The sequence below is a fragment of the Dreissena polymorpha genome, chromosome 8, assembly GCF_020536995.1.
Source record: "Dreissena polymorpha isolate Duluth1 chromosome 8, UMN_Dpol_1.0, whole genome shotgun sequence".
Lineage (NCBI taxonomy): Eukaryota > Metazoa > Mollusca > Bivalvia > Myida > Dreissenidae > Dreissena > Dreissena polymorpha.
Genome location: NC_068362.1, coordinates 30,355,966 through 30,381,738, shown reverse-complemented (window position 1 = coordinate 30,381,738; position 25,773 = coordinate 30,355,966). Strand labels below are relative to the sequence as shown.

At 32.5% G+C, this 25,773-nt stretch overlaps 2 protein-coding genes and 1 long non-coding RNA gene across 5 annotated transcripts in view; 2 read left to right on the top strand and 1 right to left on the bottom strand.

The window, feature by feature from the left end:
* The first annotated feature begins 496 nt into the window (after positions 1 to 496).
* Positions 497 to 25,773, top strand: part of LOC127841804 (uncharacterized) — a 93,723-nt gene continuing 68,446 nt past the window's right edge. The window contains exons 1-2 of one of the 3 annotated variants that reach the window (XR_008031337.1): positions 9,086 to 9,119; positions 9,881 to 10,249. Coding sequence is in view for 1 of the 3 variants with exons in the window: in XM_052370888.1 (XP_052226848.1) it covers positions 10,150 to 10,249 (100 nt within the window). In the remaining 2 variants the exon portion in view is untranslated. Of the gene's footprint in view, positions 513 to 9,085; positions 9,120 to 9,880; positions 10,250 to 25,773 lie in introns of those variants that run through there. The other 2 variants (XR_008031336.1, XM_052370888.1) reach the window with 2 other exon arrangements.
* Positions 10,624 to 13,935, top strand: LOC127841805 (uncharacterized). Its single transcript, XR_008031338.1, has 3 exons — positions 10,624 to 11,296; positions 11,992 to 12,042; positions 12,503 to 13,935. It is a non-coding gene; the product is annotated as an uncharacterized LOC127841805 (long non-coding RNA).
* Positions 22,704 to 25,773, bottom strand: part of LOC127841802 (uncharacterized) — a 3,392-nt gene continuing 322 nt past the window's right edge. The window contains exons 2-7 of the mRNA XM_052370887.1: positions 25,696 to 25,717; positions 25,190 to 25,257; positions 24,900 to 24,924; positions 24,339 to 24,415; positions 24,140 to 24,164; positions 22,704 to 23,940 (exon numbers count right to left, since the gene is read on the bottom strand). Of these exons, the coding sequence (XP_052226847.1) occupies positions 23,880 to 23,940; positions 24,140 to 24,164; positions 24,339 to 24,415; positions 24,900 to 24,924; positions 25,190 to 25,257; positions 25,696 to 25,717 (278 nt within the window). The 3' untranslated portion in view covers positions 22,704 to 23,879. The remainder of the gene's footprint in view (positions 23,941 to 24,139; positions 24,165 to 24,338; positions 24,416 to 24,899; positions 24,925 to 25,189; positions 25,258 to 25,695; positions 25,718 to 25,773) is intronic.

Here is a 25,773-nt window from a genome sequence, read left to right as displayed (position 1 = left end):
CCGAAGCCACGTCTGCTCCGCGCTTGACACGTACATCCTGAAGAGAGCGACGAAAACTCCTTGCGATGCACAAGTGGTCAATCTGGTTTTCCGTTGACATTTCTGGTGACACCCTAGTTGCCTTGTGTACCCTTCTGTTATGGAAAACACTTCCTCCTATGACCAGGTTACTTGTGGCGCACAGGTCGGCAAATCTCTCCCCGTTGTCGTTCATCTCGCCTTACCCTTGCTTTACCATGATCTCCTCATATCCTCGGTTGTCACTGCCAATTTTGTGGACGAACTAACGCTGATATAATGTTACAGTTTGCTGTGAATAAAGTATGAAGCGCATTTGAGAGCATTGTGAAAATGGTTTCAAGCGGCATATTTCGACAGCTTCGCGAACTGTATTAGAAGTTAGCCGAGTGAGACTTCGCGATTTTCGATTTCGTCTGACATGTTGTTGTCTGATGTAACGTAAGTTTACAGATATTCACAACTTTATAAAACTTTTATTGAACGTTTAGCAGGTATTTGTTTTACAAAAAATGTTATTAAAATGAATGTTTTACTATATCACTTAATTTTCGCATGTGTGTTGGTGTTTATTTATTGATGCCAAGTACAATTCAACTTGGAAAAGCTAGACGAGACTAGATGATAAATTTAGACAAATTTGTGCCAAACACAACTACAATGATCATTGTCCCTCTATTAATGAGCACATCATAGTGCCTTTATTTAAGTCACATACACAACTGAAGTTCAAAGTATAAACAGTTTAAATGTAAATGACCAAAGTAGTTATAATGTGCATATATATATATATATATATATATATATATATATATATATATACATATATACATATATATATATATATATATATATATATATATATATATATATATATATATATATATATATATATATATATATATATATATATATATATATATATATATATATATATATTACATAGAAATCTGAGGTCGGAGAGTTAATCAACCCATTCCGTTGGTCTTGCCGAGTTCTTTTCGATAGTAAGTTTTGTTTTTGTAACACTTGCAGCTCCAAAATGTAGGGTAAAATCACAACAAACGCACTGGCATTTACAATTTTATTGAGTGGATATATAATATTGATTAAATAAGTATAAGATCATCGTAACTGATCTGTAACTGACCGTCCTGAAAATATGAAAATTATCAATACGCATTGTTAATAATAAGGTTACAAGTTATAGGTTGTTACCATGTTAACCATACTCAATAATTATACATGCACATCAAACTAATATTCTTCCTTAAAACATGATGGTGTGCTGTGTGGTGGTTCCAATCAACATATTAACATAAAAATGATATAGTAAGATAACCTTTTAATTAACTTAAAACAGATGCATCCTGAAAACATCACAGTGACAATAACAATAGTGTTTAAACGTCGTTACTTTGACAAAATGCACATATTACTGACGGAGTATGAGCTACTCTCGACCTAGTCTTTCTCAGCCTTGGGGAGGTTAGCGCTGTGACTGCTGTAATATTAATATTTCAAGGTGAAAGTGATGTGCAACAACCAATGCAAAAGTTATTGACAGCCCAATAGTTTTATCAAAAAGGAAAGAAGAAAATAGGAGCGAGTTTGACCATAAATGCAGGATATACACCGGGACAGATACATGTAAACGAAGATGACCATACCTGTCACTAAGATGTTATAATATATATAGGATTCCCATCGATATTCGAGCCTTCAATCTCGAAACGTAAAGCCAAGCATTATAAACCGGAACGTCTTTGTGTTGAACTAGTCACAACAGATACACCGCCCTACATACAAGAAATCGGTTACATAACACTAATTTTATATACCTGTTACATTCCCCCCCCTCTCACAAAATCTACTTGAACCTATGTTCCAAAAGTATAAAGCACAGAAATAACGCCGATACCAAACTGGTAGTAATTTTACTAATCATAGGAAAATTTAACTTCTAATATGTAATTAATTACTTACTACTCTGGCTTGTGTCCAAAGTGCAAGCTAATCTGCAATAAAGGCAAACGCAAAATTAATTAAGAACCACATATAAATTCACTTAAAAAATATTGTAATATATAATTAAACAGTCTATGTTTTATGATTGACATTGATTATGTTCTTTAAATTAAGATTGCTATAGAATAGAGCTATTTTTAAAACAATAAATAATGACAGAAATACAACAGGAAATACAGAAATATAACCTAAAGATTTCAACAGGAAGTTTTTTTTTAACAGTGATTTATTTTTACTTTTGAAAGTAAATTGTCCACGCTGATTAAATCAAAATCCTTACTTATATAAGTTAGTTAGGTGTATTTGGAGTGTCTTGTCTGAAAGGATTAACCGCTAAGTAAAGTGCTGAATGCTTGATATTCTGACAAAATATAAGTTTCGCCGCAAATTAAGGACGTCCTGATGTGCAATTGTTATTGAAAGGAAGATATATGTTTTAGACATGCCTCATAGATACTTAAAGCTTTTATGAAGTATTGCATGGAGAACAACATTGCCACTCCTTGAAAGGATCCGAGTCATCTTAATTTATTATTACGGTATCGCTCTCATGACGCTGGCAATATGGTACTCGAGCACGGGATATTGTTTGAGCAGTATTTTCTCCACGATATAAAACGGTTGTTAAAACTGTAAATTTAATGCCACCAATAACTTAAGTCTTCTTATCTATACGATTACAACATTCATTGCAAATATCTTAATAACCTTGAAAAATAATCACCAATTGAATGCATGCTCATGTGTTCACTGTGTTACATGATAAAGCTAATATCTGTCTTTTTGGGCTATATTTTCGAGGTTCATAAAAAGCATGTCACTCACCTTCAGTACAGTTATCAATACAGTGAACGAAGTAATAAATACAATAACGATTTTCTATCAAATTTCACAAATTTCAATCGGTTTTAATGGTTAATTTATTAAAAGAACAACGAAATCTAGCAAATCACTTTCGAATGTAAAAAGACATGTCAAAAGATACCCATATTAAATTAACAGGTTAAAGACAATTGTGCCGCTTATGTCGCCTTGCCTGGAAGCAAATCTTCAATTAACGCCCAATTTACACTAAAAATGAACGAAAAATATTTTTAAAAATAAAGTTAACACATAAAAAAAATTAGTTTTCCTTATAGCACTAGCCTAAATTTAAACGCTAGATGTAGTCTGGTAGCATAGATTTAACGAGATATAAAATGCCCGTTTGTATTTTTTGTGACAATATATGCAATGTGAATTTCCCGCGACGATATCTGTACATTTACGGGCGAACGCGAGATTGGCGACGAGTAGCTAACGGGAACTACGTCATGCCTCCGACGCTGCCCGAAGCAAATCTCGCTTTCGCTCGTAAATGTTCAGATTCGGTCGCGGTAATTAAAAAACATTTGGCTTAATGCGAAGGAAAGCTAGCCGTTGTAAAAAAGTCTAACTAGAGAGACATGCGTTTTCAATGATACGGATGCATCGACTGTTTTTCCCTAATGAGACAATTGCTTTCGTTTACAATCGCGCAATAAACAAGGAATGTATAGTCTTAGCGATGATGATCGATTCTTATTGGGCAGTTTAGGGGACACAAATTGTTTCATCATTTTTGTTTGGCTTCAAAATACTTTATTTCTTTATTATTATAGTAGTAGTAGTAGTAGTAGTAGTAGTAGTAGTAGTAGTAGTAGTAGTAGTAGTAGTAGTAGTAGTAGTAGTAATTATTAATATTGTAATTATTAATATTATATTAGTTGATAGCCATCCCGTTCTTTTATTCGAACGTTCGAAAAAAACATACACATACTGCGCAATCGGTTGTTAAGTAAAACAAATTCTCGTGAAACTAGACTCTGCGTACGTCCTGACGTTACTTATTTAACCAGTATATTATATTACATTATTTTATGCTTAGTTATTTAACTATGTTGTATGTTTTAAATTGTACGTACCAAGATGCATATACTACTTACAAATTATATTTGGTATCGCGTTCTTCAGTAAATCTTAACTTTCAAAACCATGCCCATTTAAGAGGACTTGTCCGTGTTCGTTGAGTAATATCTTATGTGGGTAAACTTTAATTGTCTCAATGTTTTGTACACAAAACATTTTAAGCAATTATTTTGATGTAACTTACACGTAGTGCGTTTTTCAACAATGTTTCGCTTGTTATGTCCGTACATGTACATTTGGCTTCATAATCAAAGGTAAAACATGAATCCGATTTTTGTCACAATGAACAACTCTAAAATGATAATCGATGGTGGGTGTAATTATTTAGTTTGGTTCTACAGATCTATTTGAGTTACATTTTGGTGTAGTGTTAATTCTTTAAACTGGTAGAGGAAACACCCTGTGTAAAGAAATGACTTCTGTGTTTTAATGAAAAATACGTTTTATAGAGTCAGACGTAAGTAATGTACATTTTCCCATTGTACCCTTTAAATGAAATGGATTGACATTACAATTTATATTCGTTGTGACCGAACGCTTTGTTATTAGATGATAACAACACTGTGATGATATTACAAACAAAGTTAGCAAAAGAAGACTTTGTTATATTTAAGCGCGCCATGGAACGAACGACGCTTAATGCATCAATGAGCATTAATGCGTTTTTCAGTCAGAGAAGCTAGGCATACAGAGGAAGAAATAACAGTCGATTATTGCACACCAATAATCGAAAGCGTATTTTTTTACGTTTTATCGCTTTGATGTGTGTTTATATTAAAAACAATTCATTAAGAATACATTGAGAATAAAAGGTTGGTGGCATGGATGGAGAATGGTTTTCTTGCAAGGCGGAGGAATTTATCGGCTGACCCGATAAGATCCTCCGACGAGCCAGATAGCCATTCTCCATCCACGCCACCAACCTAGTATTCTATTGACATGTCACATTTACAACATTCGTACATAAAGCCCATGCTTTTAAACTAAACAAGCGAAATTCATTAAATGTATATCCCCCGCCAATATACTTCTGTACACAAAAGTTTTCTGGACGGATGGACAACGCCAACGTGCATCATCCTCTTATTCATATATATACTCATACCAAGTTTCAATGAAACCCGTCAAAGCACTTCCAAGATATGGCTGCGGACACACAAAAAAACATTTTTTTCCAGATACAAAGGGCCATAACTCCTTTATAATCCAATGGTGTACAATGCCATTTGGCGTGCATCATCCTCTTATCCATATATATACTCATACCATGTTTCAATGAAATCCGCCGAAGCACTTCCAAGATATGGCTCCGGACACAAAACAACATTTTTTCAAGATACAAAGGGCCATAACTCTGTTATTAACAGATGGTGTACACTGCCATTTGGCGTGCAGCATCCTCTTATCCATATATATACTCATACCAAGTTTCAATGAAATCCGCAAAAGCATTTCCAAGATATGGCTCCGGACACAAAAGTGCCGGACGGACGTACGGACGGAAGGACGAAAAGACGGACGGACGGAAGGACGGACAACGCCAAAACAATATCACTCCCCCTATGGCGGGGGATAATAAAATACATCGTAATTGACCAAACAATTGCTGATAGATCTAATTGTTGTTTACTATCATTACGTCATTTCATGTTGACGACGTCATTTCACCAAAATAAAGCCATGCGATTGGTCAGTTATTGATTCTGTAACCAATGAAAACGCCTTAAAATGTTGTATTACGACTGACGAATATGCGAGGTCACGTTGTCAACTTGCCTAATAACCTTTGGGTTATTAGGTTACCTGGTTATCAGGCTGATTTAAAGGCACGTGACAGGATAAGATCATATGTGAAGGTAATATTATTTCCACATACTATTAGGTTTTGTGTTATTTTGATTATTGTAGCACACCAGAAATAATCATTTACTAACCGACTAAATACTTGCGTATTGTTCATTGTTGTTTAAAGCCAAAATTGTGTTAAACTTGTGTAGCTTACATGCGAACAACGTGCTGAAGCTAAGCTATTGTGATCTCTATATTAACGGTGTCCGTCGCCCATGCGTCATGCGGTGTGCGTCTTAAACTTGTAGTTCGTCACCACTCGAAACGCCTCATTTATTACTCAATCTTGATGTAACTTGGTAATAAAAATTATCCTTATAATAATAATTTTCCGAGTCTTGTGCAGGTGTTGTTAAAAACGCCTAAAATCATTGACAAAATCTTGTTACTACTTAAGAAAACACATTATGAATAAATCTTGAATGTTTCTCGCTTTATAATATCTAAACGTAGTTCGAATCTGAGTTAAAGGGGCCTTTTCACAGATTTTGGCATTTTTTTTAACTTATTCATTAAATGCTTTATATTTAGAAATGTAAACATTGGATCATAAAAGCTCCAGTAAAAAATCAAGAAAAAAATTAAAAAAAAGTTAAAGAACATTGCCCGGAGCAGGTTTCGAACCAGTGACCCCTGGAGTCCTGCCAGAGTCCTGAAGTAAAAACGCTTTAGCCTACTGAGCTATTCCGCCGAGTACACATTGTTGACGTATTTTATACCTTATATAAGCAATCTTCGTAGTTTCACAAAATTTAACGACAAAAACAGAATTCTCCAAATTATTTAATCGTTTCGCGTTGCAACGCTTTATAATTTTTAGGTTTTAAAATCGTCAAAAGATGCATATAATGGCTATATTAGAGTATGGTTAATGTTCAGTATTACTGTTTCCTCACAAATATCATAACTAAAACGAAAACTTACGAATCTGAAACAACTTTTTTCAATTTTGTCAATTTACCAAAGCGTGAAAAGATCCCTTTAAGCGGAGACAAAAACTAGATCACCAGGTCAAATGTGAGAAAGGCCTTATACACTCTCCTAAAAATTTTCATTGTTTGTCTTATTACGATGAAATTAATAGCGAATGTTTGTGTTTACCAGGTTTAGACAATGATTAAAACTGTGTATCGTGAAGTCACAACCAAATAACACATTTTACAGTTGTGTACAACGTTAGCTCCGATGAGCGCGTTGTGGCTATCGTGGCCTAGCCGTTTAATGACACACAAGTCTTACAACGTTGGTGAATGTAAATATAATCCAAATTGTGGATAATCTCCACAGACAGCTCTGCTAACATTTCGGGCGCGAAAACTTTACTTAATCTATTGCAGAATCAAACAAAAAAGATCAAGTAAATATGCCGTCTTCTACAGAAGCGATTCCTTGATTAGATTGTGTTGTCAGATTTGACGTACATCCTAAACGATATATACAGTTAATTTCGGCATTGTTGCGTATCAAAACTGTTGCACATGTTCTTTGTCATATCTTCAATTTCCAATAATCCAGAAATCGTAATAATGTAAAAAAATCAATCTTTGTTTAGCCAAGATGGCGGTAATCTGTTTACACATTTGAAAATACATAGAGAATAACAGGTTACTGTCCCCTCGTTTTGAAATATATCAGGCGAGGCTTAGAATAATTTTTATTCGTGCCGAGCCTGATATATTACAAAACGACGGGACAGTAACCTGTTTTTCTGTTTATCATACCACATTTTCCTTAAAATCTGCAAAACAATCCATTTCTTTATATCGAATATGTACGGATTCCCGCTGATTTTGCTGATCCGGCTTTTACACGTTGACATACATGTAGAAACGGCGTTCGAAAAGACAACACGAATAATAGCTTATTTTAAACATCGTATAGAGAAAAAAAAGTTGTTTGCACTACGAATGGGAAGAGTACAACCGCTTTAATTATAAACGTCTTGAATAGGAGACCAGAAATGGACTGCAGCGACAAATTCAATCTAAGAACACACTTCATCGAATAGTTTGGAGACGCCATTTAAGAGATGTGTATTGAAATTGACATTTTGATGATGGTGTCAATATCGACATAAGCGTGTAAAATCGTTTGTTTAAATAGTTGAGGATTAGCATACAGTTATCATTTGTCTTGACTTTCTGTGCAACATTTGCGAGTGCAATGACTATATCGAAATTTAAGATTTATTGCCCCATTGATGACGTCATTCAACTTATGCAGTGCGGGCTGTTGCGATTTTTAAAAAAAATAAACGTTTTTGTGATTTATGACTTTAAACTATAATAAAATATGTTCGTTCTTGGTATCAAATTGTTTGTTTTGTTGAACCTGATTCATGTCGATAGAAATTGTTGACTTTATTGAAAATCCCACGAAACTCCAAAAATTGACTGATATAAGAACTTCCTGTTGACCATGATATAAAAAATATATCAACAGGCAGATATCAATGCGGTGGTATGATAAACTACCATGCCACCCTGAAATATATATGTTACACATATTCTGATTAAAAACTCGTTTTATTTCCATGAAAACGTTCTTTATGTGGGACACTTCATTTATTGTAAAATTCGTAAAAACTTTTTTATCTGTTTCCAGGTGCCGATGCTTTGTTCTACATCGATAGTTAATCATGGAAAGAACATAAAACATGCCCTCAAATAAATTGAGTAATATAAACTAAATATAGACATGGATATACACATGTTTGTAACTTTACTGAACAGTTTATGAACATGGAGTAAAATTGTCTTAACTGGTTCATATGTACCCTGGTTTGCTCCTTCGGAAGAAATGAATATTTGAAGGATACAACTACGAAAAACACATCATATTAATAAAAAACAGGACACAAAACGCCTCCGGTTTCTATTGTGTGGTATGAAAATAGTAAGTACATGTGTTAATGTCTACAATGTTTCAATATCATTCATTTATTATTTTCTAGTCTCTTATTAGATTAATATTACTATTCCATTGTTTCTATGTGAGCAGACAACCATCACAAACATGCATAAATTAAGTTATATATAATCCGCTTTCGCCCTATATAGGAAGATTAACATACACTATCAAACGAATAAATTGGATTTCAAAACTGAAATAGTATATATCCTTCTATGGGCTGTATTTTATATATTCGCACAGTCACTTGCATTTTCTTATCTGATATAATCGAGACAAATCTTGACCATTTCGTCAAATGAAGCGGCAAAATTTAATTACATTTTTTTTCCAGATCAATCATATCACATGCTTGCTTCTATGCATGGGTAATATATTACATTTCCCTTATTTAAATACTATATAACTATTATCATTGTTAATAATATTAACTTGTTTTATTAGTATTAGAAGTAGCAGTGATAGTATTAATAGCAGTAGTAGTAGTAGTAGTAGTAAAAGTAGAAGTAGTAGTAGAAGAAGAAGAAGAAGAAGTAGTAGTAGTAGTAGTAGTAGTAGCAGTAGTAGTAGAAGAAGCAGTAGAAACAGCAGCAGCAGCAGTAGTAGTAGTAGATGTAGAAGTAATAATAGTAGTAGTAGTAGTAGTAGTAGTAGTAGTAGTAGTAGTAGTAGTAGCAGTAGTAGTAGTAGTAGTAGTAGTAGTAGTCGAAGTAGTATTAGTAATAGTAGTAGTAGTAGTAGTAGTAGTAGTAGTAGTAGTAGTAGTAGTAGTAGTAGTAGTAGTAGTAGTAGTAGTAGAAGTAGTATTAGTAGTTGTAGTTATAGTAGTAGTAGTAGTAGTAGTAGTAGTAGTAGTAGTAGTAGTAGTAGTAGTAGTAGTAGTAGTAGTAGTAGTAGTAGTAGTTGTAGTAATAGTAGTTGTAGTAATAGTAGTAGTAGTAGTAGTATTAGTAGTAGTAGTAGTAGTAGTAGTAGTAGTAGTAGTAGTAGTAGTAGTAGTAGTAGTAGTAGAAGTAGTAGTAGTAGTAGTAGTAGTAGTAGTAGAAGTAAACAATATAGCATAATATTGCATATTGTTGTTTTTATTGTTGACAATGCGATACGATAAAGATTTGCTTTTTTATTGTAGACCTACTTCCAAGCTTCGGCGTAATTCTTTTGAACCAATCACTTACCGCCGACAAACTGGTTATTGGATGCTATTCAACATCTGCATTAACCCTGTCAATGACGAGTTTTAAGCAAAACACAACAAGTTAAATAGCAAAGTGTGAACGGTACCTTAAAAAGTGTTTTTTGAGTGATAACGTCTCCAATCATACATTTTTAATTACACACTTTGGTGACGGCGCCCTTCTTACCGTGAACAATCTGAACAGCGATCTATGTGGAACCTACATGTGCTGTGAATCGTTTACACCGACCAACTGTGGAAGCACGATTATACGCTTAACGGATAGTACCACTACAGTCATCGTCCCAAGCAGTTCTGAACACAGTTAAGTTATGATCTATATTTACAGATTCAAAATATCGGTTCTTGACATAACAATGGCAACGATGGTTAAGTCATATGCATAAACATTGTGTAACAAAATATTCCTTAATTATTAAATACTGTTAAATTCACATGTATATTTATGCAGTATATTTACTTACGGCTCTTTTATTCTTACATGAAGTTGCTAAGTAAGAATAACCGTACTGACACGACGGTTGTGTTTAATAAATTCATCCAACATTTTATACGATTTACCATAGCGTTTATCATGTGTACGAATATATTTTAGTGTAATTAAATGTCTTATATTTCACGCTTTTAAACCTTGTATATGCAGGCTTCGAAAAACCTTCAAGTTGAGGCTTCTTTTATGTTTCCTGTTCATTATTCGGCAAATACGTGTAAGCGTTAGACCGCACAAGTTTGTGTCAACGACTGCATATACGATAAAAATAACATAGGCCAACAAAATATTTCCGTTTTTTTCAACATATTTAATTATATTGAATTTATAAATTCAATGCACATGTCCGCAGCTCTAGTGTCATTGGGGATTATCTCAGGTTCGATCTTTTTTACTTTAATTATCCTGTATTACCAAATGAGCTATTCCGTCTACAAACTTGATCGATTGCCTTTAATAAATATTGAGAGGATTTCGCTTCTCCGTGTGCCTGTACTAAAGCTCAAATATACCTAAATAATTTCAGATTCTAATGACAGTTACTGTTTGAAAGGGGAATCTTAAACGATTTAATAGTAAAGTAACACTTCCAAAATAGGCAAAAAAAATATTTCTAAACGCTGTTTTATTTCAACGAATGTTCAATGTTTTTTGACAATTGAAGAAATGTAGACTGTTTGTATTTATTTAAGATTTGAAAAACGATATGAACCCCAATGGGTGGTCAAACGATGCGCACGGGGATCGTAACTCAACTGGGTTGATTATCGCAGTGTCATGTACAGCGGTGGTTGCGGTTGTTTCGCTCATACTAACGTTGTGTGCAGGAATAAGAATGATGCGAATCAATCGCACGATAAGTAAATAAAATGTTGTAGCGACCTGATTCCATTCTATTGAACAGTGCAAGGATATATATATATATATATATATATATATATATATATATATATATATATATATATATATATATATATATATATATATATATATATATATGTATATATCACGTGTCATTAATACACTTGTAATATAAGTACACGGTTTATTGATATTTTGAAAGTGAGGTTTTGTATTAGAAATAACGATACTTGTTTGAAGCAGCTGGTGATTCGTTGTGATAATACATATACACTTGTTACTAAGAACACAATTTAAGATACATTCGAAACCCTAGACTGCCAGCATACATCTACATATAACTGTGTTAAACATTACTCAAAATAGTACCAGATGAAACATTTCTGAGTGTATAACATATCCATAAACGTACACACATGTATTTGCCTTTTTTTTAAACATTAGTTAATGATGTATGTGTCTTATAGTATATCACAAAACGCACGTATATAGATACATATTTCACCGACGTATTTCAAGTCAAATACAAAGGGAAGAACATGATAATTAATTCGATGAATTGGCAGTTAAAAATCTCAATGGTTTAATTTTCACCGGACAAAGTATAAACTGTTTTTTACTTTGACGTTCTGTGAATAGTATTAATTATTTTCAAATTTCATGTATATCATTGTATTGTTTGTTAACATTTAAGAATGGATGTCAAATGATCGAGAAATTCCAATGTTTGCACGGATACAATAGCGTATGTATATGTGTTTTATCATGCGTTTTTGCTTTACTTGTTTTATGCAATAATGATTCTGTGAAACGTATATCATTATTAAACTGTTTATAGATGTTCCTAAAATGTACGTGTTCACTGCTTTAACACAAATATACTGCCATAAATGCTTCAACTAAGCAAAGCCATGTTACGATAAAACTTTATGTGCGTGTTACAGTAGATGACCTTTAATCTTTAATAAATATATGTATAACGATTGTTTAAATTAACCTTGTATGTACGTAAATAAATGCAAAGCTTATTTAAATGCAATTATAACGGAGTCAACTTTACCATAAAAATAAATTAATATAATCGTATATGCTAATAATCAAATGTGTTCTTATAACGTGACGTACACTATACCTAAATTTAAAACAAAAAGCATATGTTTACACTAAACTCACACACATATAATGATCATATTTTTATATTTCAGATACTGACGATCAGGAAATTGAATAAAGACAATTTTGGTATCAAAAGCTTTTAAACCATCAACCGCCCTGGAAGTAATCTAAGATACCCGAGCATGAACCGTTGCAATTGTGTTTACATCAGAAGTTGATTAATTATGTAACTGTATGTGTTTACAGAGTTTGTGTACTGTATAGTCAAATTAAGATAATAATGCGACGGCGTACTTTTGTAACCAATTTTACAACAGGCAAATTAATTTTGCAAACAACTTGACTAGCATCAACTGTTCAGGTATTTAGTCATATGCAATGGCTATCTTTTCAAAGTCGTGTCTACGACCATAGTTGCGTAATAACTTATCAAACCACATTACACGTGCCTTGAATATATGAAAGATATAAAACCTTTCTTAAATAACAAAAGACATACCTTGTTATATTCGACACACAAGATATTGCAATTGAAATATGTTCAACTATATACATGAAACTGTCTTTCATAAATTACAGCAGACTTTTCTGGAATTGTTTACCAAATACAGTCGGTCTGCAACATCAATTCGATCATTCAAAAGTAACTGCAAACAGTATTATTTTTACCAAGTGCAATACATCTAGTGTTCAAGTGTGTGGTAGAGACTATAATTTGTACCGCACACCGCATATTAATTTGCTTTGTGTATTTGAATGAATATCATTTTTGTTAATGTTCTCATTGGGCGATATTAACATTGTAAGTTACATTTATATCTATTAAATAAATTGAATTCGCCATATAATCACTAACTTAATTTCATATATATATGTATGCTTTTATTTTATTTTTATTGATGATAAGTTTGATGATATATTATTGTTTTGTTTATATTGTATAATTTGGTTCATATAAATGTTGTTTTCGCTGTTTAAACAAATGGTGTGGTCATAGTGTAACATCAGTTTATAAATTCCTTAGCCCTGCGAGAAAATGAAATTAACTAGAAGTTATTATTTGTTTTTGTTTTTATAAAAGAAGCCATGTTAATTTGAAAGTTTACATTGGATATTATTTAGAATACAAATTCGACCAACGTTACTGTTATGTTCCGCGGATTTTATTGCTTGTTTGTTAATGAAATTGTTTGTTTAATGGTATGCATATAATCTGATTTATACAATGTTTATAATATAGAGGATATTTGTTGGATTCGGTAGATTATTGATTTTAATTCACGAGCGATCAAAGAAAATAATATTTTGACGAGTGGCGCAGCCACGAGTGCAAAAATATATTTTCTATGATCACGAGTGATTTAAAATCGATATTCCACCGAATCCAACACATTTTCTGTTTATTTTATGCTTTTATTCACAGTTTATATACATTGTTAAAGAGTTTAACTTAATAAGTTCGCTGGGATAATGACGTCATTTCGTCACAAAATATGAAGTCATTTCCCAGTAAACAGTGAAAATTATCGATAATTTTCACTGTTTGAAACAGTAAAATTGTCAGTTTTAATTCACTGATATTTCTCTATAAACCACCGGAAAGCATGAAATAAAATGTTGTATATGCTCATATTATTATTATCATGATCGATATGTTTGTATATCAATATGCCATAGGTTAAATACTCCATGTTAGCATCAAATATACAGAATTGTACACTTTTCTGCAATATTTAACCTTTTAACTATATGGAAAATATGTCCTTCCAATTATTAGCATAACAATCCACAAATATACGTACAATTATCAATTGTACAGTTGAGTTTTAATAAAAACTAACAGCATAATAGCTGATTACCACCACTCTCACAGAAATACTTTGTAAAAATTCTATTTATAGCATTTTTTTTTAGTTTTATAGTACGAACACTGCTTATTACTGTGTTATCACTTTCTTTTAAACTGTTATTTTGATATGTTTTATTATAATATAGTTAAGACTAACGATGTACTTTGTACAAATCTTATTAAATATTTTGTATTTTCTGTTCTTATTATGAAAGATAAAACGAAACAGCAGTAAATAATTCAATTATAACTCAAGAGTCGTGAACTTGACTACGCGTAATTTGATTATTGTTTTTGTGTTTTGGGGTATATTTAACAAAGTCTCAACGCATATTTTATTTTGGTGTGGCCACATGTAAGACAGTAGAAGCTTAAAATTGATAACCTAATTAAAAAATACTAACAGGGTGTTGGTTTTCTGTTACAAATGTAGTAGATAAGATCAGGAACTGTTTATTTCTTGTTAGAGAGTTTCGATGCGTGCTGCTGAATGAATAGCACGCGGAAATATACTTTATTAAAAACAATAAATAATTGGCGTCGCACTGACGTGCGGCGACTCGTATATAATACGCATATGGGAGAAGAAGTTATTTTACGGATTAATGTATATATTTTTGATGTCAGAATGTCTTGCATAGTGGTGATTTTTTGTGTAAATAAGGGTAAATAAGTACTGCATTTGTGCGAATTACATTTACTACAGCATTTATTGCCAATAATGCAAAGCTAATTCTCTTAATTAATAACTGATTACACGGTCTGGGCAATAAAAAAGATCACAGGGACCCGGCAAATACGCGAATACTTTCTGGTTTTCTATAATCAAAGCGCTGAAGGCACTGAAGATGTTCGCTATTGCATAATTTAACACGCAGTTCATTTTTCAAAACCAATTGCAAGTTTGAAATGAACACACGCCATTCAACTTTATAAAGTGTGTGTCATAGCGCACGGGTCGAGTTTTGTGTGCACTGTTTATTATCCTTATTATTTCATAGAAATAACATAGACAAAATAAAAACAACATGCTTTTTGGACGTTCTGAAAGCATAGAAAGTATGATGGAAATGGTAATGAGAACTTAATATAAAGAAATTTTGCAGTCACCATCATATTAAAGGAATATTTTTTTTAATATCAAATAACTATCTCACCAAGAATATAAATTCATAATGAAAGTTCCGTGTACAAAACTTTTGATTTTTGACACCATATACAAATTCAAAATATACAATAATCTTCGTATCTTGTATATGGGGGAATAAAAGTATATAAACATTGCTGTTTATGCTTTACTTGTCACCCGAGCAGTTCACACGGTGTCAACAACGCTGACATAAACATAGGTATAGAGCACTTATTCGCTTTTAGGTGTAGCTGTTTTACTCAGTTTTTATCTAAGTGACTTTTACATAACGCGAACAGACACGCATGAATATTTTCGAATATTTAATAAGCTGATTCGAGATACAATCTCTGAATTTTTGCTACATCAATGCGTATGTGCTTAATTCAAAGGATGTAGCACTGTTCAGTGTAAGGAATTCCGGGCTACTCTCTGTATGATCAAACGACACAAATTGTGGCCCTGTTACAATTACGCGTTACAATCCATCTCGCAGAATTTCACTTTCACCTCCAAGATGACAAAACAATTATTAGCGAAATAGTTTAGTGTCACGATAAGAGAAAATCGTTTAATTATCATACCACAATGTTTGCCGTACTTGGTCAGCACGTCTGAAAAGCATTCCTTAATGTGTGGATAGACTGCTATTATTAACAAGTTTGCTATTTTGAATTCAATTTTGTATCAAAAAGCATTGTTCTTTAATGTAGCATTTTCAATTCGCAATGAGATTTGTAATGACCCTCATCATGCGAAAATGGGTCTTATTCCATATGCGCCCATCATATAAATAGCCCACTCAGCTATCTCTCCTTCTGGAAAAGAGAAACATAACATATTGAGTGATTTTATAGCGAACAGCATCGCCTATGGCCTGACTGCGCAAAAGCACAGGTTGGGTTTAACAAACGCTTGCCGAAACGCATAAGACCCATTTTCGCATGACGGCGCTATTGACGTGTGATTTTAATGTGTCGAAAGAAAACTGCGTTTAAATCAAATATTAACATACGATATATTTCGATAGTGAAGAAAGATACTCATAACAAGGCATATGAGGTCACATATGAAGTGCTCTCCCGTAGTATATTTTTATCTACTCACACTAATTTGTGGTTTGACAATGCTAACACACATTTCATGCGGTGAATATGCAACTTACAAGTGAAAAACACAACACAATAGTTTTACTTTTGTTTAATTGTATTTATTTATTTAGAAAAGTAAATTGCAAACTTTATTTCAAAGTCAGCGTATACGCCGACTACATTTTTAAAAGATATTTATTGTTATAAATATATTTAATATAATATATCTAGTTGTTTTCGGTTGTAGCGATTATAAAGCATTTCCGAGGTTGCATATAGTATGCCTGTAGTAATTGATGAACTCATATCCAACTGTCTATGTATTGAGATCTGTGAAAATAAACAAGCTAAACCTTCTACTAACCTTCTACTATTGCGTTACTAGCACCCGTAAATACAAAAGATCGCCACTATCTGTTGAAAACCAAAGAACGTTTTCCAGAAATACCCGCTATAGTAGCATGAACGAGGTTACAAAACAGGTCATTCGTATTATTATTATAAATTGTTTGTTATATTCGGGTTTAGCGATTATGAAACTTTTTTTTTTGTTTTTGTCTATCGTATCGCTGAAGTTATTGTTGAACTTATGTTCAACGTTTTATAAATTGAGAATTTAACACGATATTAATATCATGTTTCCATTTGTGAATGAATATAATAGGAGAACTCAAACCTCTTACATAAATTATACAACTCTTTCTCGCGCGGATACGCGTAGTAAGCGGGTATTGGGCTCCTAGTAGCTAAGGCGTATCGACCTGAATTTCAGACTAACCACCTTAGACGGTCGCTAAGCGACCATCTAAAAACAAAACATAATAAAATATATTTAGTTTGTGTTTTTGTAACAATAACGGAGACCTTTGTTGTTCGAGTTTTGGTTAACGCGTATTTTCTTCAATTTTACAAGACGACAGCGATAACATGGTTTATTGCTACATTGATAACCGTTACACTACAATGACTTATTAATATCTTAGTTAGAAGGTGATTTTTCAAGCGGTTCCGTAGTTTAGTGGTTACACGCTCGCTTTACATGTGAGAGGCCCAAGGTTCAAGCCCCAGTTGAATCAAATTATTTTATTTGTGTTCTATGTTAACTTTTTGTTTTGATGTAGACATTTTAGTTTAAATAAATATGCTGTTTTATTGTAACCATTTTTGTGTTTGTATTATGCCCATGAAATATATGTGTGAGAGGGTGGGGGGGGGGGTTGTAAACACATTTAAACTTGTACAGTGTTTTTATATTAATGAGTACTCAACTCCTATCGTTAATGAGCAACGTATAAATAATTTTAGAATCATCTCCCCTTGAAGTAAAGAAAAATATGAAATTTCGCTTACAAGATAAAGCAGATTTTTTAAAACCTACACAGTTCTGTTCCATTAATGAAAACTGCACATGGATGCCAGTAAAAAAAGGAAACCAATGTAAATAAAATGAACTATGAAATATTTGGGGTTACAACACAAAATCATAGATAATGGTTATTTGGGGGTTATAACACAAAATCATAGATAATGGTTATACCAGTATCTTTTTCTATTTTGTTCAAAATAATCGGCTAATAAATTAATATTTACAGTAGAAAAAAATCGTTCCATGTAACTTCCTTGAGTGCCTTTTACACTGAAATTCCCGACACCCTTTGATGCTTTGCATCAATAGTTATCTTGTTAATCATTGTAATGACGTGGATAGGTGACGCACTTATGCATGGCCGTTGTCAATGATCCTCGCAAAGTTTGCACAGGTAGTCCTAGACATGCCGCGCTGTTGATCAAATGACGTTAATTGCTTGTTCCGTCAACAGGAGTTTATTGAACCTGGGACCTATGACCAAGATTGCACATCTTACATGTTTGAGTTTGTTGTGTTACTGTTGTTAGAAAAAAATGTGAACATCTGGTACGTGTATAATTATATTATTCAGTACTCCATAATACAATCAATAATTATATTACGAAGATGTATAAACAAAACAAATGCATATCTTTAAATTTTACTACGGCTTCAATGCACATACTGTACCTCTGCGTAATACTGTAAAGGTTTTATGCCAAGACAAAGGGTTCTTTTGTACCTCCAGAAATACAATCCTTTGGATTTAAATAGAGACCCTTAAGTCGAAAACTTAATTTCAGACGTTAACGTGGAAGTGGGTCTAATATGGTACATGTTAAGAATCCAACAATATATCGTAGCATTATTTATCACCAATAAGCGCTGCTACGGTAACTATTGAATTACATTTTTATGTATTGACATTTTCTAATTCTTAATTCATACTCTGTTCCTTACTTTCTCTTAATCTATTGTAACAGCATGCGATTAAAGATAAGAATATGCAAATAAAAACAAGCAGCATTTTGTTATAGGAAATTGTGATTAAATTTCTTATTGGTGTGCTTGCTAAACGCCATTATGAACATATTATTTATTTAACACCAGAGCAATTATGTTAAATCCAAGGCCATGAAAATCCAAGGCTCCCCTCAAGTCACCAAAAAGTAACTTACGAATACAACGGATCCATCTTTAATAGCAAAGGTCGGCATTTCTGCAAATATCAACGCAGATGTAAACGCATTATTAAGTAAACTCATATTATAACGCACATATTAATCAAGGCGATTTCGTTATTGAAATACATATAACAAATAAGCGATAATGCCAATATATGAGTTATTTAGACTTTTTTGAGTGGTATAACAAGGATTAGTCTGTTTAAATTTGTGATATTTCAATCGTTACTGTTTGTATATATGTCGTTCCACGTTGTAACTTTGGGCTTGCGTTTTTTTTCTGCTGATATATAAACCGTGAAATAGTTTTTTAATATGTTAGGAGTTTTTATCCCATCTTCACTGCGACATTGACAGTGTAACACCCCATGGAATAAAGTAGCCTTTAACCCACATTGTTGAATAAACCTGTCGCGTGCACGTAATACTTTTTATTGAACCACTGAATGATTTTTCATAAGAAATCTCTAGAGTCGAGAAAACATTAGCTCTTAAATTATACGACCTTTAACCTTATAATCTAGTCGAGGGACATACTTTTTCGCCATCCGTAATGAATCATGTGATTGACGGCGTAATAAAATGACATACCTATTGCGTCATTTTCCAATAATATGTGATGTCATATTTTGGTGTAAACAATACTAGTATGCGATGTCTGGGAATACAACATTGAAGATGCGCATTTTTTCGTGTTAATGTATCCTGGATGTAATTATGAAGTGCATATTCTATGGACTACTTACCTCGATGGAACCGGCAAGACGAAGTATTTAGATCTACATATAGATCAAGCATATTCGTGTTATTGATTTTCAGAATATGCGTGCCTATTTGGATGTGAAATTGTGTGTGTGTACCACATACTGATGGGTGTGTATATTGGTTTAGTAGTCTATTCGAATTGTTTTGCTTTTGGATGTAAGTAAACGTAAGGGTATTTTCTTCGGTGAATAAACTTTGTCTTTGTTATTTTATCAAAGAAAGTCTATTCAGTAAGAATAACCCGTTTGCAACAAGTGTTTCAAATATTAATATAATTATTACGGATAATCTTGTGTTTAGGTCACAAACTACAGGATGTGAAGGCTAGATCGAGACGCCATTAAAATCTGCAGCGTCCATGAAAAAAGTAGGCGAGTTAAGTTTTTTTGATAATTTATGTTTAGAACGAATCGATGTGTAAATCAACATGTACATGTATGTTGACATCGACATCATTCTGTCAGTAGCAATCGCCGCCATATTGGATTTTGATTATTTTCTTTCAAAAATAAAATGAATTATATTAAAGTAAAATCTTCTTTTCGCGGTCGTAATGTGTTACAATTTGCATGCTGCGTAAAATTGAATCGAGGCATATGGTGATTTTTTTTTCGTCTTACAGTTTTTGTGTGAATATTTTAAGAATATTTGCGTACCAGAACAAACCTTCTATATTCTACTACCCATGGCTACATTCGTTAGATATAGATTTTAAGCGCTTTCAGAATTAATTATAATTATTGTTAATGTTATTAGATCTATTTATATTAAATGACACGCTGGAAACGAATCAATGGGATAAATAAATTTAGGATTAGCGTTGAATAGAGAGAAGTTTATGTTGCTCGGCTCAAACACCGAAAGCGTTCGCCAAGGCTCGCGCTCCCGGTGTTCTAAGCCTCGCGACATGAACTTCTCTCTATTCAACGCTTCTAGTATTCTCTATATGCAAACAGATTGAAGCAAAATAAATCTACAGGAGGTATGTGCTATGGTCATAACGAGAATCTTAATCATAAGCGATAAATTGCCCAACAAGTGGACGCAGTAAAACAGCAAACTCTATAACAAAAACAAAACTCTATAATAAAAATCACGCATTACATATTCGCCTCTGTGAATCGAATGAGTTTTTGATTTGTTAATGGAATACAACTATTGAGACCATTTATATTTATTTTTTATAAGGAATACAAAATAAAGATTAAGCACAAAACATAACATGACAAATTTATACATACATGTTTATTATTCATAAAGCACACTCTAAGATCATTTTGTAAAACGCTACATGTACTTATGGATGCAGATATTGCAAATGTAATTGCACATATTTTCGCTTATTAGAACTTTCATGGCGCTATTTTGTCATTAGTAACTTGCCTCGTATAAAGGCCACTTTGGTACTTTAACATTTCCCGATGATGCCGTTGACGTAGCACTGGCTTCAGAAATGCCTCTTCACAACACATCGACTGACGCCTGATTGTTAAAAGCGTATGACTTCGAAACTTTTTTTAAATGAGGTGATTGTTCGATAAATGTTGATTGTTGCTAGATGTATGTCTTCTTTCCTGAATCAATAATCATGTAGTAATTATTCGATAAAACAACAAACAATTGACTTACATGGACAAGGATTGTGTCCGTGTTTCAAAGATATGTATGGCATTTGTGATCTTATTCCACTTTAAGATACTAATGTCCTGAATTTATATCTACAAGTGAATGCATTTATCTGATTTTTTTGAACATACATACAGTTCATCCAGTTACCAGTGTTCATTTTATTTAATAAATGTCGCGTGTTTATTAGTAAATTTTCAATACATATAAATAACGTTCAAGTGATCTGATATGTCGCTATGCAACGGAATCTACGTTGGCGCACCGACTAGATGGTATTGATAATTGGTTAATAAACAACAATGCACACGATAGGTAAACACTTGCATGAACCCAAACTGTGTATGAGTTTTGAATTTGAGATTTTAACAATAGAACGGTTAGTTACTTTATTTATTAACATATAAAGAGAATAATCTTTATACAATAAATAAAAACTCTACATTTATATTGTATATTCATGTTTAAAATACATCACAATGCATGAAATAACGTGACGTACCTTATTGCTTGGCACAAATGTCGATCGCATACTTTTATTATTATTATGATGATGATGAACGTATGTTTCTCAAAAGTAACAATATTATGGCTAAACGTTACATGTACTTAAACTTCGTAGGGTTTTAAAGATAAGAACAATTCATTTTATTATTTTGAACTTATTCATTTATATAAAGTTTACATTAAATTGGATTGTGTCATAATAAGTTGATCTGCTGAATTTAATATTGAAGTTTATCCCTGTGTTAGTATCGAATCGGTCGGCATTTGTGTTTGTTTGTATTGCATTGTATCCGGTCGGGTAGTTAATATTTAGATGTTTGTCCTTCTTCTCTCATATCCCTCGTATAATTGGAACTGTATTACAGTTTATTGTGAATTTACTGAGCCTTTGTTTTAATAGTCTCAATGAATCGTTTGTTGTTTCTATAAAACAAATACATTGCGCTTAAGTGAACTAAAACCTGGAAATGTTTCTTTTAGGTATTTGATAAATTCATTTCATAGAACACGCACACATATGTAAGATACTTAAACCTACACATTGCATACTGTTTTTCTCTGATATCCCCACTTATTAAGTGTTTAGTATAGTACACAATAGTTTATTATTAGTTGTAACATGTACATACACAATCGTAATCACGTGAAGGCACATTTATCTATTTAAAACAAAAATTAAAATCGAAGTTGATACATATTATTTGTTGACATGTCTATACAGTTTCACTTCTTGATATGTCAATAAAAGTGTTTCAATAATAAACAAAAGCAACAACAATGGCCGTCAGTCAGTTTATTACGATACATAGACGTTTATTCTACTAAATTGACTTAAATAGATAGTTTCAAGATACAGATAAAGCTTCAAACAGATCATGTCAGTTTGAAGAGAAAAGGAATGTATACATGTACATATTATAAAAATTTACATATTAAGACTGTACAAAAGAGCTATCCTAATAATATATGCACGTGTCGTTTTTTTCCCAATACTATACAAAACATGCCAACAAAACAGAACTATTTCCAATTAAACATACGCACAACACATATATATATATATCTAATACAATCTACATATATGATTACGCTGATGTTGACAAAAGTGACGACGAAGACTAGTATCTCTGATAAAGATGAAGATGATGCTGAAGCTTACGAAGAGGAATAAGAAGAAAACGATGATGACGATGATGATGACGACGGCGACGATGATGATGATTAAGACGACGACTACGACGATGACGATAATGATGATAATGATGATGATGATAATGATGATGATGATGATGCTGCTGCTGCTGCTGCTGATGATGATGCATATGATGCATATGATGAATATGATGGTGATGATAATGATGATGATGATGGTGATGATGATGATGATGATGATGATGATGATGATGATGATGATGATGATGATGATGATGATTATGATGATGATGATGATGATGATGATGATGATGATGATGATGATGATGATGATGATGATGGCGATGATGATGATAGTGATGATGATGATGATGATGATGATGATGATGATGATGATGATGATGATGATGATGATGATGATGATGATGATGATGATGATGATGATGATGATACAATAAACGTACGTTTATAGACACCAGTTGAGTCTTCCAAAACTTTCCTTTCATGAATAGTTGTAATTGGAAAACAAACTTATCAACACACAATAATAGTAACTATACGTGGAAGTATATTGAGATGTAGGTAAAGGCTAGTGCATCCTCTGATTATTTATTACACGTTTGAATATGTAGTATCTTATACAACGCCAAGTGAAGGAAAATTTTAAATCAAAAATGCATTAACAAAGAAATAAAATACCTTTCAACGCTTTTAACCTTATATTTAAATATGAAAAGATAATATAAGTTCATTTAGATTTTTTAATTGTCTGTGCTATGTTCTTATCATTTAGGAAATTCAATAGTTGTTTCTCTCTAGTTTAGAATATCATCATAGTCATTGTCGTCCTTCTTGACACCATCGATGGAACTACCTCTGCAAACACGAATTCACAGAGGTCAATTGTTGTCATCTGATAACAGTGAACACAATTGCCGTAAAAGAATTTACAATACATGTATAATTCGTGTTCCAAAACAGCTCTTATCATTATTTTTCAGACCAAAAGGTCTAGAAGATATTAATGTTGAACATTATAAGCGCCATTTATGTAATACAACTTATTTATACTCACATCTGCTGTTGATGTGTCATTTCATCTACAACATAAATGAAATGATTCCAAAAATCCTTAACAAAAGTAATTTATTTTATATATATGTAATTAAAATAAAAGTTATTAAATTTAAAAACAATAACCGACTTTTTAAAATTTATTTTGTACGTAGCAATTGTATGTGTTTTGTGCTTTATTAAATGCATTTGCGTGTCACCTTTTTTCCTACACTTGTTTACTAAACTGTAGGTATAGTCATCTGATGCCTGTTGTGGAGGTGGAATCCCAGTGGGTCTAAATAAAAAGACAACACCTTTTTTCTCTATACAAATAAGTATTCCGGAACTGCGTGTGATTAATTTGCCAGCTATGCATTGTCATGGCCGTATATGATTATCACTAAGATGTGCTTGTGTGTCTCAGTTAATTATGATATGAAATAACAGTTTGAACAAATTTAATTTCCATCAATGCATAGTCAATACATTCCTTATGTCTTTGTAAGAATGTAAAACAGTTGCATACAATCAAAAAGTCTTTTAGCCATTCTTCATGCACCAACATATGAAACTCAGCAATTAAATCAACATGTATGTAAATATATGAGGTGGACAAAACAGGTTTGTTCGACGGTTTCGTTTGTAACAAAACAACTGCGAGAAAACCTGTGTCTAAAATGTGACCTCAGTATTTGTGGTAGGAAGTATAAAACGCCGTTAATATAATACCAAGCAAAATTGATAAATATTCAACTTGCTCGTTTCCATCGAATACTTACTTTGAACTGTCTGGTTTCTTGCCTACTGCAAAAAAAAACAGTTAAATATGGAACAGTCTAGAATAAATTGAACAAAAAGTTGTTTCATGACATGTACAAAAAGCAGATACAAAGACATTTGGAATTCAATAGTACAACATTATTTTAGTTGTATAATAGGTTAACATTTTCAACTTAAGTTTGTCAACAGTGTGCATTTATATCGATTCCAAACTTTGCGTTGGATATATATGTTAGTATAATTTTAGACGGACATAAAAGGAAACGAAACGTGTTTCTAAAAATCTTACATTTGTTAACCACACTGTACGCATACTCTCCGTCCACTTTCAATGTTGAAGGAAGGACACACGCTGCGCTGTACATGTAAAAAAACAAACACGGGCATTGCATACTGACCAGCATTAATAAAGAAGTGTATATAATACGATTTTCTAAGTGTGTACATGCCCATTGTAGACCGTTGTATACACATGAATTACATACGTTCATGTATTTAGTGTTTTTTCTACTTTCTCCGAGAGAATAATATTGTTACAAACATGTTTTAGTACATTACAATACTTTTCAACATTTTTGCAAACTCATGTTACAGACTCATATTGGGATATATTTATAGTTTGTATGGATATGTAATCAATATTCAACTCAGAACTATCACAGAAGGACACTTAAGTACACTAACCAACACGAATAGCAGTAAAGTCACAATCAACTTACAAAATACAATGCCAAATGAAGGCATTGATTTATCACCTTATTGAATTATTTATTCAACAATCATATCCGTACTTACATTTTAGGCCTTGCTGACGCACCTAAAAGTAATTTAGAACAAAAGTTTCGACACGTTACACAATCACATACATGTAAT